General features: G+C 46.4%; 1 protein-coding gene across 1 annotated transcript in view; it reads left to right on the forward strand.

Annotated features, from left to right (window-relative positions):
- The first annotated feature begins 6,172 nt into the window (after positions 1-6,172).
- The window catches only part of MARCHF10 (membrane associated ring-CH-type finger 10), a 78,299-nt gene continuing 63,473 nt past the window's right edge, over positions 6,173-20,998 (forward strand). Inside the window, exons 1-3 of the mRNA XM_029076161.2 lie at positions 6,173-6,228; positions 10,147-10,227; positions 16,271-16,377. Of these exons, the coding sequence (XP_028931994.1) occupies positions 16,288-16,377 (90 nt within the window). The 5' untranslated portion in view covers positions 6,173-6,228; positions 10,147-10,227; positions 16,271-16,287. The remainder of the gene's footprint in view (positions 6,229-10,146; positions 10,228-16,270; positions 16,378-20,998) is intronic.

A 20,998-nucleotide genomic window follows, 5' to 3' on the forward strand; every position in this document is an offset into this window, starting at 1 on the left:
TTGCCTTGCGTGAAGTACTTGGCTTCACACCAAAGCCATCTGAGGTTTACACCTTCATATCCTCTTAAGTGTGATTTTTACATGGCAGGAGGGAGACCACTTTATATTGTTGACATTTTATAAAGGCTGGAACGTCGCAGGGCCAATAATAACACGTGTGTGGTTATGCTATGACCTGGAACGGGTGGAAATCTGATCCCACCAATGACTAGGAACTGATGGGGGAGACTTTGTAGCCAATCCCAGCAGCAGCTCCCAGGGGCAGTGGAGCCACATCCTATAATAATTGTGATATTTGTTAAGTGCTTACTAGAGCCTAAGCACCTTACTATATGCTAAGTACCATGCTAAGCTCTGGGATAGAGGTGATGCAGTTAGATTGGGCAAAATTTTTGTCCCACATGGGGCTCACAGTCTAAGGGAGAGTAGACATTTAAACCTCATTTTAAAGACGAGGAAACCGAGGCACAGAAAATTTCCCTGACTTGCCTGAAGTCACAAAGCAGGTAAGGGGAGGAGTTGGTGTTAGAACTCAGGCCTCCTGGCTATCAGTCCTGTGCTCTTTCCACTGGCTGCTTTTTGTCGTCAGATGCAGCATGGTCTATTGGACAGAGCATGGGCCTGGGATTCGGAGGACTTGGGTTCTAATGCTGGCTCCGCCACTTGCCTGCTGCATGACCTTTGGGCAAATCACTTCACTTCTCTGCCTCGCTTTCCTCATCTGTCAAAAGGGGGTTTAAATATCTGTTCTCCCTCTGGCATAAATTGTGAGCCCCATCTGGGACAGGGACTCTGTCTAACCTGATTATCTCATATCTACCGCAGGACTTAGTACAGTGCTTGGCACGTAGTAGCACAGTTATTTTTATAATTACAACTAGATGCAGTTCCTGCAAATCTGGATCAGCAACAGCTTGAGGTTTGGACACGGGGTCACCGGGACAATCTCAGCTTCCCAGGCCAGGATTGCCGTTTCAAAAACCGGTGGTGGCTGTCCTCAAGACATATGGGCAGCTCGGCCCACCCACCTATCTGGCAGAGGATCGGTCTCTAAGCCTCCAGCTTTGGTGACCGCGGGACAGGCTCTGTGGAGTTCGGCTTCTGGTGTCATAAGGGAACATGAGAAGCGGCATGGCCGGGGATAGAGTATGGACCTGGGAGTCAGAAGGACCAGGGTTCTAAATCTGACTCCCCCACTTATCTGCTGAGTGACCTTGGGCAAATCACTTCACTTCTCTATGCTTCAGTTACTTCAATTGCAAAATGGGGATTAAGACTGGGAGGCCCACATGGGACCGGGACTGTGTCCAACCTGATTAGCTTGCAGCTATTCCAGGGCTTAATATAGAGCCTGGCACATTGCAAGCGGTTAAAAAATACCATGAAAAACAATACAAAACAAAAACCCAGATGAGGCCAGGGAGAACCTCAGCTCATCCTCAGCGAACCTCTACTAGGGATGAAGCAGTGTGGCGTGGTAGCTACAGCACGGGCCTGGGAGTCAGAAGGTCATGGGTTCTAATCCCGGCTCCGCCACTTGTCTGCTGTGTGACCTTGGGCAAGTCACTTCACTTCTCTGTGCCTCAGTTACTTGCAAAATGGAGATGGAGACTGTGAGCCCCAGGTGGGACAGGGACTGTGTCCCCCCGGATTTGCCTGTATCCACCCCAGCGGTTCGTATATTCATTCATTCATTCAATAGTATTTATTCATTCAATAGTATTTATTGAGCACTTACTATGTGCAGAGCACTGTACTAAGTGCTTGGAATGTATAATTTGGCAACAGATAGAGACAATCCCTGCCCATTGACGGGCTTACAGTCTAGTCGGGGGAGACAGACGGACATTAAACAAGACAACTTAATCACGATAAATAGAATCAAGGGGATGTACACCTCATTAACAAAATCAATAGGTTAATAAAAATATATACAAATGAGCACAGTGCTGAGGGAAGGGAAAGGGAGATGGGGAGGAGCAGAGGGACGGACTCTGTCCTCTCCTGGTTCTCCTCTTACCTCTTACCTCTTACCTTACGCTGGAGAAGCAGCGTGGCTCAGTGGAAAGAGCATGGTCTTTGGAGTCAGGGCTCATGAGTTCGAATCCCAGCTCTGCCACTTGTCGGCTGTGTGACTGTGGGCAAGTCACTTAACTTCTCTGTGCCTCAGTTCCCTCATCTGTAAAATGGGGATTAAGACTGTGAGCCCCACGTGGGACAACCCGATTCCCCTATGTCTACCCCAGCGCTTAGAACAGTGCTCGGCACATAGTAAGCGCTTAACAAATACCAACATTATTACCTCTCTGGCCGGTCATTCTCGGTCTCCTTCGCTGGAGCCTCCTCCCCCTCCCATCCTTTAACTGTTGGAGTTCCTCAAGGGTCAGTTCTTGGCCCTCTTCTGTTCTCCATTTACAATCACTCCCTCGGTGAACTCATTCGCTCTCACGACTTTGACTGCCATCTCTACGCAGATGACACGCAGATCTACATCTCCGCCCCTGTCCTCTCCCCCTCCCTTCAGGCTCGCATCTCCTCCCGCCTCCGGGACGTCTCCGCCTGGATGTCGGCCCGCCACCTAAAACTCAACATGAGCAAGACTGAGCTCCTCATCTTCCCTCCTAAACCCGGTCCTCTCCCAGACTTCTCTATCACCGTGGATGGCACGACCATCCTTCCCATCTCTCAGGCCCGCGATCTCGGTGTCATCCTTGACTCGTCCCTCTCGTTCACCCCACACATCCTATCCGTTACCGAGACCTGCTGGTTTCACCTCTACAATATCGCCAAGATCCGCCCTTTCCTCTCCACCCAAACGGCTACCTTACCGCTACGGGCTCTCGTTATATCCCGGCTAGACTACCGTGTCGGCCTTCTCTCTGACCTCCCTTCCTCCTCTCTCGCCCCGCTCCGGTCTATTCTTCACTCCGCTGCCCGGCTCATCTTCCTGCAGAAACGATCTGGGCATGTCACTCCCCTTCTTAAACAACTCCAGTGGTTGCCTATCGACCTCCGCTCCAAACAAAAACTCCTCACTCTAGGCTTCAAGGCTCTCCATCACCTTGCCCCTTCCTACCTCCCTTCTCTCTTTCTACCGCCCACCCCGCACGCTCCGCTCCTCTGCCGCCCGCCTCCTCACCGTCCCTCGGTCTCGCCCATCCCACCGTCGACCCCCGGGTCACGTCCTCCCGCGGTCCCGGAACGCCCTCCCTCCTCACCTCCGCCAAACTGATTCTCTTTCCCTCTTCAAAACCCTACTTAAAAATCACCTCCTCCAAGAGGCCTTCCCAGACTGAGCTCCTCTTCCCCCTCTACTCCCTCTGCCATCCCCCCTTTACCTCTCTGCAGCTAAAGCCTCATTTTCCCCTTTTCCCTCTGCTCCTCCACCTCTCCCTTCCCATCCCCACAGCATTGTACTCGTCCGCTCGACTGTATATATTTTCGTTACCCTATTTATTTTGTTAATGAATTGTACATCGCCTCGATTCTATTTAGTTGCCATTGTTTTTACGAGATGTTCTTCCCCTCGACGCTGTTTATTGCCATTGTTCTCGTCTGTCCGTCTCCCCCGATTAGACTGTAAGCCCGTCAAACGGCAGGGACCGTCTCTATCTGTTGCCGACTTGTTCATCCCAAGCGCTTAATACAGTGCTCTGCACATAGTAAGCGCTCAATAAATACTATTGAATGAATGAATGAAAGGGAAAGGGGGGAAGGGGGCTTAGCTGAGGGAAGGTGAAGGGGGCGGCAGAGAGGGAGCAGAGGGAGCAGAAGGAAAAGGGGAAGCTCAGTGTGAGAAGGCCTCTTGGAGGAGGTGAGCTCTCAGTAGGGCTTTGAAGATGGGAAGAGAGTTAGTTTGTCAGAGGTGAGGAGGGAGGGCATTCCAGGACAGCGGGAGGATGTGGGCCAGAGGTCGACGGCGGGACAGGCGTGAAGGGGGGACGGTGAGGAGGTGAGCGGCAGAGGAGCGGAATGTGCCGACTGGGCAGTAGAAAGTGAGAAGGGAGGAGAAGTAGGAGGGAGCAAGGGGATGGAGAGCCTTGAAGCCCAGAGTGAGAAGCTTTTGTTTCGTGCGGAGGTCGATAGGCAACTACTGGAGGATTTTGAGGAGGGGAATGACATGCCCAGAGCATTTCTGCAGGAAGATGATCCGGACAGCGGAATGAAGAATAGACTGGAATGGGGAGAGACAGGAGGAAGGAAGATCAGAGAGAAGGCTGACGCAATAATCCAGTCAGGATATTATAAGAGCTTGTACCAGTAAGATAGACGTTTGGGTGGAGAGGAAAGGGCGGATCTTGGCGATATTGTAAAGGTGAGACCGGCAGGCATTGGTGACAGATTGGATGTGTGGGGTGAATGAGAGAGCCGAGTCAAGGACGACACCAAGGATGTGGGCTTGAGAGACGGGAAGGATGGCCGTACCGTCCACAGTGACGGAGAAGTCAGGAAGAGGACAGGGCTTGGGAGGGAAGATAAGGAGCTCAGTTTTGGACATGTTGAGTTTTAGGGGGCAGGCAGACATCCAGGTGGAGACCTCCTTGGAGGCAGGAGGAGATACGAGCCTGAAGGGAGGGGGAGAGAACAGGGGAGGAGATGTAGATCTGTGTATCATCTGCATAGAGATGATAGTTGAAGCGTGGGTGTGAATGAGTTCACCGAGGGAGAGAGTGTAGATGGAGAACAGAAGAGGGTCGAGAACTGACCCTTGAGGAACCCCAAAAGTTAGAGGATGGGAGGGGGAGGAGGAGCCTGTGAAGGAGACCGAGAATGAACGGCCAGAAAGATAGGAGAACCGGGAGAGGACGGAGTCCGTGACACCAAGGTGAGATGAGGTGTGGAGGAGAAGGGGATGGGCGACAGTGTCAAAGGCAGCTGAGAGGTCGAGGAGGATCAGTATAGAGTAGGAGCCATTGGATTTGGCAAGAAGGAGGTCACGGGTGAGCTTTGAGAGAGCAGGCTCGGTAGAGTGGAGGGGACGGAAGCCAGATTGGAGGGGGTCCAGGAGAGAGTTGGAGTTGAGGAATTCAAGGCAGCGAGTGTGGATGACTCGATCTAGGATTTTGGAAAGGAAGGGTAGGAGGGAGATAGGGCGATAACTGGAAGGGAAAGTGGGGTCGAGAGAGGGTTTTTTTAGGATGGGGGAGACATGGGGGTGTTTGAAGCAGAGGGGAAGAAGCCATTGGAGAGTGAGTGGTTAAAGATGGAAGTTAAGGAGGGGAGGAGGAAAGGGGAGATGGTTTTTATAAGGTGAGCGGGAATGGGGTCGGAAGGACAGGTGGAGGGGGTGGCACTTGCAAGGAGGGAGGAGATCTCCTCTGAGGATTTATTAAGAGCTTACTATATGCAGAGCACTGTACTAAGTGCTTGGAATGTACAATTCGGCAACAGAGACAATCCCTGTCCAATGACAGGCTCACAGTCTAATAGTGCTAGGCGCATAAAAAGTGCCTAAAAGATATCATTATTATTATTATCATTATTATGATGATGAAGCAGTCCTGGGCGTCTGGAGAATGCATTCCAGCCCCTGGGAAATTCTTCCTTCGGGCGCCCGAAGACCAAGGGCCAGTCGGTCAATCAATCAGCGTGGCTCAGTGAAAAGAGCCCGGGCTTGGGAGTCAGAGGTCATGAGTTTGAATTCCGCCTCTGCCACTTGTCAGCTGTGTGACTGTGGGCACATCACTTCACTTCTTTGGGCCTCAGTTCCCTCATCAGTAAAATGGGGATGAAGACTGTGAGCCTCACGTGGGACCACCTGATGACCCTGTATCACCCCCAGCGCTTAGAACAGTGCTCTGCACATAGAAAGCGCTTAACAAATACCGACATTATTATTATTATATTTACAGAGTGCTCACTGTGTGCGGAGCACTGGACTCAGCGTTTAGGAGAGCACGATATAAGAGCGCAAGGCGGGCCCGTTGCCCGAGCAGGACTCCCCATCTCCGGCCCGTTCTCCCCGCCCGGGGGTTGCCATGGCAACGAGGGGGCGGGGCCAGAGCTCCCCCGGCTCCCTGGCGCCTCCCACAGGAGGCAGCGGGGACTGCGGCTGCCACTGCGCCTGCGCACGGGGCCGGGAGGCAGGGTTGCCAGGGAAACCGAAGACGCCGGCCACCGGCGCTTCGAAAGCCCCAGGAGGAGGAGGAGGGGGGAGGAGGAGGAGGAAGAGCAGCTGCAGCAGCAGCAGCAACAGCCACAACAGCCCGTTGCAGGGGGGAGGAGGAGGTAATAAATAATCCAGATATTTGCTAAGGGTTGATTAGGTGCCACACACTGTGCTACATGCAGTGCAATCGGATCAGGCCGTCGAAGAGGGAAGAAGCGCAGGTATTTCAGTCCCATTTTACCAGGGAGGAAACCCGAGGTGCAGAGCAGCTGAATGACTTGTCCAAGGTCACCCAGCAAGCAAGTGGTGCAGCTGGGATTAGCACCCAGGTCTCCAGGCTCCCAGGCCGGGGCTCTTTGCACTAGGTCTCGGGGCTTCTCCACATTAGACCAGGATGCTTCTCCAGGTGAGGAAAGAGGGAAGCAGCCTGGCTCAGTGGAAAGAGCACGGACTTGGGAGTCAGAGGTCATGAGTTCGAATTTCGGCTCTGCCACTTGTCAGCTGTGTGACTGTGGGCAAGTCACTTCACTTCTCTGGGCCTCAGTGACCTCATCTGTAAAATGGGGGTGAACTGTGAGCCTCACGTGGGACGACCTAATTACCTTATATCTCCCCCAGCGCTTAAAACAGTGCTCTGCACATAGTAAGTGCTTAACAAATACCAACATTATAATTATTATTATTATTATTTCAGTCCCCTTTTACCAGTGAGAAAACCCGAGGCGCAGAGCAACTGAATGACTTGTCCAAGGTCACCCAACAAGCAAGTGGAGGAGCTGGGATTAGCACCCAGGTCTCCAGGCTCCCAGGCCGGGGTTCTTTGCACTAGATCTCGGGGCTTCTCGGCACTAGACCAGGCTGATTCTCCAGGTGAGGGAAGAGGAAGGAGGGGAAACGCTTTTCGGTTAAGGGGTTTAAATGCCCTTGATGAGGGGGTTGATGCGAGAAGCCCCTTCCCCGGAATTCTCACGCCTTGCCAACTCCCCATCACCTCCAGCCCTCTGAGGGTGAAGCCCCAACCTGGTCCTGCAGTTGTCCCTAAACCCTGCCCAGGCCACAAGGCCACCTCTGTGCCTCCCCAACCCCGCTGCCCCTCGGGTCGTCCAGATGTCACACCTTGTTAGCTACTGGCTTCGGCCAGGCTGGCCCCCGCCCCACTAGGACCCCTTGACTTGACTCATTGGGTTCATCCTCCCCAGCAACTCCACTTGTAAGATTGGGAAAGAATCTGTTCCAATTTGGACCAGGTTTATACCAGCAAAATTAACCAGTAATCCAGGCCCAAAAATACACTTCGCCCTCATTTACCTAGCCTTTGCAGTCAAGGCTCAGCCGTAGACATCGTTTCCTTCCCCACGACCGCTTCTCAGAATCGGGAAATAGAAAGTATTTACTGAGCATCCACTATATGCAAAGCACTATACTAACCCCTTGGGAGAGTGCCAAAGAGGTAGCAGACATTGTCTCTGCCTTCGAGGAGCTTGCAGTCTAACTGGAAAAAGACACTAGAATAAATGAAAGATATGAGGAAGTAACTGAGTGTAGGCAAATTCACACGAATTGGGGGTGGGGGTGGGGGTAGGCCTTAGGTGGTGGGGTTGGGCTGAAATGGCGGTTGGAACTATAAAGTGTGATTAGAAGCGGTGAAATCTTCCTCCTTCCTCTAGCCTTTCTCCTCCCTTCCAAAGCATCCGTCTTCTTTTGCACCGTGTTTCTGAGCATTTGCTCCTCCACTTGTGTGTTTTGTTTTCCCACAAATTCAGTGAATCTCGTTTTAATCTATGGTATCTATTGAGCGCTTAATGTGTGCCAAGCACTTTATTAAGAGCTTGGGAGAATACAATATAATGCATTCTCTGACCAAAACAAGCCTTTAGTCTAGAGGGGGTTACAATTTTATACAGTTTCTCTTTTGGAAATGTGCTGCTCTCCTTCCACTCACAGTTCCTCGGGCACGGTATTTTTCTGAACGTTCTATCGTCCCTGTTACTATTAATAACCACAGCCACAAAAATTGCATCTTGATAACCCTTCTGAAATCTCATCTCTTCCAAGAGTCCTTTCCTACTGTGTCAACCACACACTTGTGTATTCACAACCACCCATAGCACTTCTGTATTATACATGTATATATATATTTTTATATTTCCTATTCTTTTACCACTCACTTAACCCTTTTTCTCTTCCTCCTGTTTGTAAATTATTTCAGCATATGCTTCGCCTGCTAGATTGAAGCTCTTCGAGGATGGAGATTGTGACGACTGATTCTTCCATACTCTCCTGAGTGATTAGATCGATTCTTAGCACATAGTGGGTCTATAACAAATCCTCCTGATTGATTGATTGATAGATTGATTGATTGTTAAATGCTTTTTCTTCTTCCAAGTGCATCCCAATTGATAACCGACATATCCCCATGCACTAGCTACTTGTCTCTGAGTCCCTGCCCATTTCTGTTATGGCATTTGTCAAGCGCTTACTACATTCCAAACACTGTACTAAGCACTGGGGTAGGTACAAGTTAATTAGATCAGACACATTGCCTGTCCCGCACGGCACAAAGAAGCTGGGAAAACAGGTATTTAATCCCCATTTTCCAGTTGAGGAAGCTGTATAAGTCAGCACCAAATTCTTATCATTCCCAGATGCTTGTAGCAACTGCAAATATTTATTTTTCTTCATTTAAAAAAAATATTCTATTGATAAAGTCAATTGACCCTATTCTTCTTCCCTTCCACAGCTTGATGTATAACTCCTTGGTATGTAGTATGATTCCGTTTGAAGTCATAGAAATTCTACATTCAGGAGGTTTGAAATAATGGTGGAGAGAGAGGGGCATGAAAATTGTACCCCAGATGACGGTATGGGAATTTTTTAGCTACCAACGCAAGATGAGAAAGAAAAATGCTCAAGATACTGACATTTGAAATATCCTTTCTGTCACATTTATTAATGTAGTTAAATATTAATTTGTGGTGGAAAACCGGTTGATTTTTAAATTTGATCATATAAATATAAGCTTCTATATTTTAATGTAGCCCTCTGTACTTTGAAGTACGCTTCTAAATTTTGTTTCATTGGAGACTTCTTGTCGGTTAAGGGTTTTAAATCCCCACCTATCCCCATGAGACCTTTCCAGCTAAACGCATTTTAATAGCACTTTTATTTAAGTTCATCATAAGATGAGAGGGCAACCCTTGCCTTTGTTTTCTGAATTTTTGTAAGGTATTTAAGTGCTTACTGTGTGTCGGGCACTGTACTGAGTACTGGGATAGATTCCCGATAATCAGGTTGGACACAGTCCATGTCCCACAGGGGGTTTGCAGTCTTAATCCCCATTTTACAGATGAGGTAATTGAGCCACAGAGAAGTGAAGTGATTTGGCCAAGGTCAAACCGCAGACGAGTGGTGGGACAGAGTTTAGAACCCTGGTCCTTCTGACTGACAGATCTGTGCCCTACTCATTAGGCCATGCTGCTTCTCAGTATTCAGTATGCTTCTCAGAGAAGCAGCGTGGCTCAGTGGAAAGGGCATGGGGTTGGGAGTCAGAGGTCATGGGTTTGAATCCTGGATCTGCCACTTATCAGCCGTGTGACTGTGGGCAAGTCACAACTTCTGTGCCTCAGTTTTCTCATCTGTAACATGGGGATTAAGACTGAACGTGGGACAACCTGATTACCCCTGTATCTACCCCAGCGCTTAGAAGAGTGCTCTGCACATAGTAAGCGCTTAACAAATACCAACATTTTATTATTATTATTATTCAATCCTTACCCTGCATTCCTTACTTAGGGAAATGCTCCAGGCCGAGTGAGACAAGCCCTTTTTTGAGTCCAGAGCCAAGAAGTACTATTCTCACAACATATGTCACAGAGAGCTTAGAATATTCATTATTGCAGATTCATAGAGAGACAGAATTTGGAGGATGGAAAAAAAAATCACACGCTCCTGCTTTCGGTTGAAGTTCCCCACTCACTTCTCCTCTCCCCTTTCTTTCCCTCCTTCCTTCCCCTTCCCCTCTCTCCTTTCTTATTTAGAATGAAGTAGATCCACTTCAGAAGAACTAATTTAACCTAGTGCCGTATCATCAGAGACTAGAAAGAGTCGGGCACACCACAGTAAGTGGATTTTAAATTGAGAAACAGTTGAAGGGTGAGGAGGAGTAGAAAGAGAATACCGAATTGCTATTCCAAAACCTCCAATTTTACCTGCATCTTATTGCTAGGTTTTACAATCCTACAGTCTTTGCTCAAGAAATAACTTTTAATGACTTAAAATGGCCTTTTGGCAGAGACAACAGGGCTGAGATCACTGATTTAAATATCATCTTATTATGAATACATTTCCATGCCGGTTTAATTTATTGTTCAAATTGAGTAAATTATTCAAATTTTTGGTGAATCATGAATTTGTGGGGGTGACACTTGTCTGGGTGGGAGTGGTTCTAGAGCCCTGTGACATATCTAATTTGCTCTTTGCTTAGGGTTTGGAGGTTTTATTTAGGCTTTTGGAGCATTAACAGGACAAAAATATTAATATAAGAAATTATTCTATCCTTCTAGAAGCTCACTGGGTAGTAAATAAAAACACTGTATAATGGAAATTTTGTGGGAGACAAAGGTTATTTTGACCAGTGATTTTAAAGAACTCTTGATTAGGAAGCTTCTTGTGAATAGCTTAATAACAATTCAAATAATGTTGTTTTTCCCCTAACTTTGAAAACTTATATCATGGTTTGTGCCATAGGATGCTCTTTTCGATACCGTGGTATTAAAGTCTAATTTGGTTTAGCTGGCAAAGGGTGTTTTTCTGTATCAGCTTTATAATTAAGCCCAGTTAGATTCTAAGTTCTAGTCTCTCTTCTTTGGAGACAATTAACATATTTCCATGGGAACGCTTAAATTCTCTGTCTTAGTTCATTTCCACTGACAGGTTCTTAATCTCTAAAGGTGGCATTTCTACCAGATTATCACATTCCCTCTGCATTCACACTAAGGAGACAATCTCCATTCTACATCGCCGACTTTCATCTAGAGGTTCATAAAAATTTTAAATTATTTTAAAAATGCAGTTACAAGAGTGGCTTTTAAAATGCCCAGAGAATAGGTGCAGATAAAAAAATGCCATGGATTGATCGATGCGGAAAACCACTAAAATCAATCAGTGGTATTTATTGAGCACTTATTGAGTATAGAGAGAGCACTGTCCTGAACACTTGGGAGAATACAGTAGAATGGAGTTGGTAGACACGTTCCCTGCCCACACTGAGCTCACAGTCTAGATGGGGGGACAGACATTAATATAAATAAGTAACATATGAGGAGACTGTATTTTGAACACAGGACTGGGAGTCAGAAGGACCTGGGTTTTAATCTCGGCTCCCCCATTTACCTGCTGTGTGGCCTTGGACAAGTCACTTCATTTCTCTGGGCCTCAGTTACCTCATCTGTAAAACGGGGATTAAGACTGTGAGCCCCATATGGGACAGGGATTGTGTCCAACCTGATTTACTTGTCCCCAGTTCAGCACTTAATACAGTGCCTACCATTCATTCATTCATTCAATCGTATTTATTGAGCGCTTACTGTGTGCAGAACACTGTACTAAGAGCTTGGAAAGTACAATTCAGCAACAGAGAGAGACAATCCCTACCCAACAACGGGCTCACAGTCTAGAAGTGGGGAGACAGACCACAGAGCAAAACAAGTAGACGGGCATCCATAGCACACAGTAAGCATTTAACAAATATGACAATTATCATTTTTATTTTTACTTAATTTAACAGTGCATTTTCTATGCCTTCCTCTCTCAAATTCTCCCCAGATAGACGGGGAAGATTCTATTCCCGATTTGGAAATCCCTTCTTAGATTTTCACTACCGGGAATCCTCATTTTGCCAAACATTATCATAGCAGTCCGTTCCCTTTAAAAACAAATGTCAGCGTCCGCACAAAAAGTCCAACAGTTCATTTTATTTAGGGCGATAGTGTTGAAAATATTTTTGTTTGCCTTTTCATTAAAGGAAAAGCACCTGTGGGCAGGGAACATAGCATTTTGTTATTTAGTACATTAGTCATAATAATAGAAATAGTAATAATACTATTATTAATAGTACTAATAATAGTAATAATAGAAAATTGTTTGCTGCTTCCTTAGACTATTTGACTGTCTGTTAAATCCTCGCCCAACAATATCTGCATTCAACTTTTGATTCCTTCTATCTGTTCTTCGCAGTGTCATCATTTCCCCCGACACACACACTCACACACACAACACACGCACACACACACCCCTATCCCCATCAACCTCCCTTGGCTTATTTTGAATCTCCTGTGAAACGCATTCTCTTCCTCAAGGTTAATAGATACTGTGGGAGAGGCGATCGGTTATCTTGGCAAAATTTGAAGAAATATGGAAATAGCTTAAAAGAGAATGCACATACTCTGAACAGGCATATGCACGAGTAGTGAATTTTATATACAAATACCTGAAGAAGCTAGTCGGGCGATGCGACATCTACGAAGAGGTCTGGATAAGTGGTTTCATTCTGTTGTTGAGAACCATGCCTCTTCATGTTGACCTCAACAGGCATTGTATAAGATTTGCAGTAAGAAACTGGACAAAAATCACTCTGTAGCAAGGTCAGAGGGTCACGCTAAACTTGTGGAAAGACAGGGGCCAGTATACATTTGTGTAACTGTAAAACTCTAGACATATGGGACTCCTGACCTTGGCATTGCGTTGTCTTGTGGAATTGAATTAAAATCATCTTGTTTCTTTACGTTTATAGCCTTTCTCCTTTTTATTTTTAAAGAAAAGAATGGTTGCTTTTCTGAAGCACCTCCTGGAAGTGCTGCCATCCAGAATTCCTCCAATCCCGGCATATTTCCACGGCCCTTCTGCTTAATTTACGCAGCTCAGTATTTGCTTTGGGCAGGGAACATTGGGAGGACCTAAGCACATTGGTTTAATAATGGATGGGGTTGAGTTTTTTGCAGCAGTGATTGTTTTTGACATGTATGCAGGATTCAGGAATTTCAAACAAAATCTGATCAGGGTAGTCCCTGCCTAATGAGCGCATCCCTCAAGGAGCTCAAAGCAGGACAAACGGTTATCCAGATTTTATGTAGCAAATCTCCTGCATTGCCAGAGCTAGGAATTGAATCACGTAGTGATTAGAACTGTCTTCTATAGCTAAGAAAAAGTTCTGTTCTGCTGATTCAGAATGGCAATATCAAGTGTTAATGATATTTCCAATTCTTTGCTTGTTTTTCCAACTGAAGAGTGCACATTCTCCTCTCTGGGAATGATTTAAATGCTAATTTTGAAGTTTTAGGTTTTGGCGTCACTTAGTTACTTGAACTAAAAACATTTTTTTGCAATTAAATAATCTACAAGACAGTGGAATGGGCCTGGGGGGTCAGAAGGTCCTGGGTTCTAAATCTGGCTCTGCCACACTTCTGCTGCGCAGCCTTGGGCACACCACCTAACTTCTCTGTGTGTCAGTTACCTCATCTATAAACAGGGGATTAAGACTGTGAGACCTAAATGGGGCAGGGACTGTGTCTCACCTGATTAGCTTTGTACCTACCCCAGCACTTAGTACAATGCGTGGCATATAGTAAGCACTTAAATACCATTTTTTTTTAAAGTTAAAAAACATGTCTTTTTCATGAAATTGTGTTGCTTTCCCTGAAGTCGCTTCTCCAATTACCCCCCAAATTATTCCTTTTGATTGGCTCTGGCAAGGGAGGAGGTCAAACCGAGAAGTTTTCTGTAGTGTAAAATTTTTGTTTTCGAAAGTTTAGTTCTATATTTTTTAAGTGGCTGAAAGCTAATGGCTGGACTAGAGTATATAATTTTAGCTCTAAACCACAAATTATTAGGTGACCCTGGGCATGGATGAGAAATCCAAGAACCACTCTAATTCTCTAGGACTCTGGACAACTAGCCAGGCTGTGAAAACCACCATTCACTAATGAGGGTTTTCCACACTAGCTGGGATATTTTTTTACCTCAGCAGTGCAGAAAAGTCATGAAAAGAAAAGATTGAGTTTTAGAAAGGCCCAGGTGGGCCAGGGACTGTCTCCAATCTGACGATCTTGGATCTATCCCAGTGCCAGACACAGTGCTCGGAACATAGTAAGCACCAAATAAATAGCCCGATTATTATTATTAGGAACTGGGCAGCAGGTATGGGCATCTCTTTAGCTTCTCTGGCATTGTTTTGACTCGGCATCCAGAGTAGAACAGTGCAGCCGAGGCTGTGTCTACCCTACACTTATATATTCTATTCAAGTTCAGTAATCACGCAACCAATAGTATTAACTGAACATCTGTGTGCAGAGCACTTGACTATGCCCTTGGGAGAGTACCACAGAGGTACAATATGCCCTCAGGGGCCTTACAATTTAACAGGGGAGGCAAAACCAAATGATTCCAGTTAGGAGAAAGAAGAAAATGGAAAGTGCTCACGAAGCCTGATGATCCGGAGAGCAGCAAACCAAAAATGAAATATAGCGGAGGACTGCAGATCGAGATGGCAAACAAAGGTGGTTGGGAGTGACACTTGGTGGGGACCGCGACGTTGGTGTCAGCAAGCAATGTGAGAAGTGGCGTGGCCTAATGGGTAGAGCGTGGACCTGGGAGTCCAAAGGACCTGGGTTCTAGTGCCGGCTCTGCCATTTGCCTGCTGTGTGACCTTGGGTAAGTCACTTCACTTCTCTGAGCCTCAAGTTCCTCATCTGTAAAATGGGGATTAAGACTGTGAGCCCCATGTGGGACAGGGAGTTTACAGAACTTGTATCTACCCCAGTACTTACTACAGTGCCTGGCACACAGTAAGCTCTTAACAAATGCAAATAAAATAAAATAAAATGCTAGTGAGCGGGTGTTCTGCAACCTGAGAGAAGAACGCAAAGGTCTATAGATTGTAAACTCATTATGGGGAGGGAACATGTCTGCTAATTTAGTTGCATTGTACTCTCCCAAGTGCTCAATATAGTGCTGTACACATAGTAAGCATTCAATCAATAAGATTGAAGGATTGATTGATAAAGGTTCCAGAGTAAATTGGAGGGCCTGGCAACCAGCCGCCCCCACAGGCTAGAATCACACAGAGTCAGTGTACTTCGGCAAAATGCACACAGACACCATCCCCTCATTTTGCATGCCTGGCATAGCGTGGGCGATGTCACATGAACCCGCTCCCCACTCACCCATCCGATTTAGACGAAGCTGTCAGTGGACCTCAAGCCATGGGGGTGCTGGAAGTACAAAATTACGGAAGTGAGGAGGGTATGACCAGAAAACAGGGGAAAGAGCTAGAACATTACTGAGCATGGAGATTTTACATTACCTAGAGTGCAGCCACCATCTTTCATGGAAAATTGGGGCCTTGCGACGGGTCACCAGAGAATCTATAAGATAAACCATAGTACCACCTCAGCACACTCAGCCTCCCATGGTGGGGAAAAAGAGTGCCCTCGGCTGAGACAGGAGGAAGAAGAAAGTCTGGAACCCTTTATCATTCCACTCTAGTCCAGGTTTTGATTTCCCATAATGACCAGCATCACAGAGAGATTGAGCCCCATTTTGAGGTAGCTCAGGGCTACTGGCTATTTGGAGGCTGCCGCTAGAGATTGTATCCATAAGTGACCCCGGGATGGAAAACGGCAAAACTAAAGTAACAATTTGTGCCTGCAAAGACATTATGTCCCCTGGAAAAAGTTGGAGACACCTATCTGCCAGGTATGTGTCATTTGAACTTTTGCACCTTGTAGCTAAATTTAATATATTCTCTAGCTATTTTGGGTGCAAATTCTAGGTAAGGGCATATTATCTACGTTCCTAGGTTTCTTTCTTTAAAAGGGAGGCTGTATTCGATATCAAATTATCAGATTGTTTCTCTTGTAATGATTAGGACAAGCTCATTAATGCTAGTTGCTGGCTGGCCTTGCACTATTTATAGGCGGTAAGGTGAGCCTGGAAGGTAGCCAGTGCTGACACAAATAGCCCCTTCTTTAGAAAAGAGCATCTGAACTGTCTGAAAAATAGTGATTGGGCACACGGAGGGAAAAACAGCAAATATAAATAGGGTAAAGGCCTGGGAACAGGTGAAGAAAAAGCTTTTCAGGACATTCATTTTTCCTTTGTTCACAGTTTGGGGTTTAATCACCATGATGTACGAAGCAAAAGACAGGCAGAAGTTCATCAGCGAAGCCCAGTGTCTCCGAGACATGCAGCACAAAATGGACTCCGATTACCAGGTACATAGCCTCAAGCAAGATGTCGTGTTTCCTTCTTTCCGTTTGGAATTTTGAAAGCTTCTTTTCCAAACGGAAGAGTGGGAGGCAAAGTGCCTGAAATGGCGCTCTTCGCTCTTGATAAATACCACTGATGGGTTGATTGGTAGGCTGCCATTAGGTACCGTCACATAAGGAGACCAGAATTCTGGTCATAAGACACCCAGAAACGCCATAGTGCTTCGGACCAATGGTCCATCCAGCCCATTATCCTGCCTCCAACTGTGGCAACAAGATATTTGGAGGAAAAACACGATAGTTGCTCTCCTGGACAGCCAATCTAGTATTTAGAGATGCACCATCTAACATCCTTAACTTTTACTGTCTACATCCCTAACCTGGCCTTGAGTAATCTATTATGGACCACTTGCCAAGAATTGACCAAACCCTTTTTGAACCTGCTGACCATTTCGGTTTACTCAATTTCCTGTGGTAATAAATTCCATCTACTTACCTTAGACAGGAGAGAGACCAAGCCTAGAAGTGGTTGGGAGCAATGGAGGACAGAGCAAGGGAGAAGAGAGGGAAGAGAAAGGCTGAGAGAAGGCAAAGAGAAGGAAAGTGAAAAGGAGAAGTGTGTGAAAAGGTCGTAAAGAGGTGGGCCTGGGATAAGAAGAGAAGACAAAGGGGATGAAAGTAAAGAGGGAATTCACCAACTCGAGTGATTCGTGACTTCGGCCATCTTCTGCTGCCAGTGTCAACTCCCATGTAGCCCTGGATAGGCCACTGCTGACAGTGGCCCCAATTCAACTGACCAATTTTTGGGCGGCCCACCAAGGTCATTTCTGCCTGTGTGGCAGTGAGAAGCAGCGTGGCTCAGTGGAAAGAGCCCGGGCTTGGGAGTCAGAGATCATGGGTTCTAATCCCGGCTCTGCTGCTTGTCAGCTGTGTGACTTTGGGCAAGTCATTTAACTTCTCTGGGCCTCAGTTACCTCATCGGTAAAATAAGGATTAAGACTGTGAGCCCCACGTAGGACAACCTGATCACCTTGTATCCCCCAGAGCTTAGAACAGTGCTTTGCACATAGTTAGCACTTAACAAATGCCATCATTATTATTAGAGGTGGGAAAAGACTGCTTCAGCTCAATGCAGATTTGACAACCTGGACTTTCAGGGCTTGGGCTCATCTTTGGGAGGGGGGTCTTGCTTTTGGGTGACCGCCTAACCCAGTCCCCCACCGTATGCCACTTTGTGAGTCCAGCCTCTAGATAATAATAATAATAATAATAATGTTGGTATTTATTAAGCACTTACTATGTGCCGAGCACTGTTCTAAGCGCTGGGTATGTCGGGATGATTTGGAAAGACAAATGGAGGTGACCAGCCAGAACAAACTTAAGCTTTAGCCTCTCCCATTTGAAAAAGGGCTGGGATCTGCGTGTGTTTACAGTATTTTTGCCGCACCTAACCACATGTTCCTGAACTTTCCCCTCTCTTCAAAGGGAAAATATGGCCTGCTTTAGTAAGTAGTTTTTGTAGCAGCCGTGAGGTCCGGGGCAAGCTGGCTGGCCTATCAGCTATTTAAAGCAGCCAGACCATTGGATGGTCATCATAAACTCCTGTTATGATGTGCCCTGCCTATCTGTCAACTCATCAATCATATTTATTGAGCTCTTATATGCAGAGCATTGTACTAAGCATATGGGAGAGCACAATCCAACAGAGAGCAGCAGAAGGGCTGGGGAAGGAGCCTCCCAGAGAGAACTTCCAGGAGAGTAGGTGAATGGGGGATTTAGAGACCAAGTCTCTAAGTAATCCTCCTGTCTCTCCTCCCTCGAACTTCCCTCTGCCACCTTTTGCCACCTCTTCTGTTATGCTCACTGCCCCTGTCCTGGCTCCTTTCTCATCCCCGACTGTCGCCATGCCCCTGTAGATTAGTTCCACAAGAGCCTGGCTTATCAACACCCTAAGATAGAAAGTCTCGTTAAATGAGAGGTTTAGACAACTGCTCTGTAATTATCCAGATGCAGCATCTACCTGGCCAAACTGGATAATTATGGCATTTGGGACAGGGAGAAGGTGTCACACAGCCTTCTGTGTGGAGATTTCTCGATCCATAATGGTTAGCCAGCTCATGGCATTTCATGACCTGGGAATCCAGAGGTGCCCCAGTCGGTCAATCGCATTTATTGAGCACTGTACTAAGTAATAATGTTGGTATTTGTTGGTATTTGTTAAGCGCTTACTATGTGCCGAGCACTGTTCTAAGCGCTGGGGTAGACACAGGGGAATCAGGTTGTCCCACGTGGGGCTCACAGTCTTAATCCCCATTTACAGATGAGGGAACTGAGGGCAGCCGAGAAGTTAAGTGACTTGCCCAAAGTCACACAGCTGGCAAGTGGCAGAGCCGGGGTTTGAACCCATGACCTCTGACTCCAAAGCCCGTGCTCTTTCCAGTGAGCCACGTACTAAGTGCTTGGGAGAGTACGGCATAGCAGTACAGCAGATGCATTCCTTGCCCACAGTGAGCTTACATTCTAGAGGGAGATGCAGACATTAATACAAGTAAATAAATTACAGATCTGTACATGAGTGCCATGGGGCTGAGAAGGTGGATGAATTAAGGGAGCAAGTCAGGGCAACGCAGAACAAGTGGGAGAAGAGGCAAGGAGGATCTTTTGAGGAAACGCCTCTTGGAGGAGATAGATGTCCCTTCAGTAAGGCTTTGAATGGAAGGAAAATCACTGTCTGTTGGATATGAGGAGGGAGGGCATTCCAGGCCAGAGGCAGGACATGGGCAAGAGGTCGGCGGCGAAATAGATGAGCTAAAGGTATTTTGAGAAGGTTAGCATTAGAGGAGCGAAGTGTGTGGCTGGGTTACCAAAAAGCCTTCAAATTGGTTGGGTTCTCAAATTTCTCTCCTTCCCCTTAAAGCACTGTTTTGCCCAAAGTTTTTTTTTTTTTAATCATAGAAATGAAGAACTTGCTTTCTCTCGCTTTCTCTTTAATAATTTCAACATGGTGAGCTTTAATAATGCCACCAATGTCAACTTACCCGTAAGGTGGCTTCCGTATTTTACGTGAAAGAATAACAAGGGCAAATAGCAGATAAACATCCATCACTTGCGTATGACCTCAAGATTACTAGCCATTGCTACAGAAAGATAAAAATGAAAATGTTGTCTAATCTCTGCTAGAAAGATAGTAGGGTAGGAGGTACCTGTAAACCTCTTGGATTCAATCAACCAATTGTATTATTAAGCACTTACTCTGTGCAGAGCACTTGGGAGAAGACAGTACAGCAGAGTCAAGTGCTCACATTCCACGGTGGGGTCCTGGCAGCCATCCGGTTGACAAGTTTCCAGCCCTGCCACCGTTTTGAAGTGATAATGGGCTTCATCAGCTCCCTGGTACATTAGTATTTTACCTTTGAACAGGCTCTAGACAGAGTCCCTCAAACCTTGTACCAGAGGTGGAGATACAGGCTCCGTACTGATGCTTCTTCCCTAGCTTAGCCTGACTGCTGCTCGAATAGCCAATGAACCTTGAACCAGGTCACCACTCTGGTTTTTTGGAAAGCCGCATCGCTATAAAGCCGCGTCGCTATTCATTGTTTGGGATACTGATTTTTTTTGCAGTCTCCGTCGTAGCAACGCAAACTCTAAGAGAGTTGTCATGGTGCCTTTCTCTATCCATTGACTTCACATTTCTTTCTCTCTGTCTGTCACCTTAAGGCTCCAGATAAAGCACAGAACAAGACACTCTTAAAAATAGAAAATGAACAAATTTGGAGAGCATTTCTAAGGACTTCTTATTTAGAGTAAGAGTGTTTTATGTTCCAAATCTGTTTAGGGCTCCAGCCTGAATCTCCTTAGGCCAAAGTCCTCTAGACCTTAAGCTCACTTGTGGGAAGGGGATGTATCTACCAACTCTGTTGTATTGTACTCCCTAAAGTGCTTAGTACAGGTGCTCTGCACTCAGTAAGTGCTCAATAAATACTATTGATTGATTGATCGACCAGGCTTGCGGCTTTACTGGCTTCTGCACAACTTTCAAGGCAACCACATGTTAGCCCCCTGTGGGACATGGAACTGTGTCCAAACTGACCTAGCTCGCATATATCCCAGTGCTTAGTACACTCTCTCGGTACATAGTAAGCTCTTAACAAATGCCATAAAAAAACAACAAACAAAAATAAAAAATAACTTGTCCAGGGAACCTATCAGTCCAGGCTCATCATGGGAAGAGCATGTGTCTACCAACTCTGTTTTACTGTACTCTCCCAAGTACTTAGAATAGGGCTCGGGATACAGTAAATGCTCAATAAATACCATTGATTGACTGATTGATCAATGGTATTTATTAAGTGTTTCTGTGTACAGATCCCAGTCCTAAAATCTTGGGAGACTGCAGTACAACAGAGTTGGTAGACACGACTTTCTGCCCACAAGGGGCTTATAGTCTAATAATAATAATAATGTCATTTGTTAAGCGCTTACTATGTGCCGAGCACTGTTCTAAGCGCTGGGGTAGACACAAGGTAATCAGGTTGTCCCCCTTGGGGCTCACAGTCTTAATTCCCATTTTACAGATGAGGTCACTGAGGTAGAGAGAAGTCAAGCGACTTGCCCGAAGTCACACAGC

The sequence above is a fragment of the Ornithorhynchus anatinus genome, chromosome 11 (genome assembly GCF_004115215.2).
Source record: "Ornithorhynchus anatinus isolate Pmale09 chromosome 11, mOrnAna1.pri.v4, whole genome shotgun sequence".
Taxonomy (NCBI): domain Eukaryota; kingdom Metazoa; phylum Chordata; class Mammalia; order Monotremata; family Ornithorhynchidae; genus Ornithorhynchus; species Ornithorhynchus anatinus.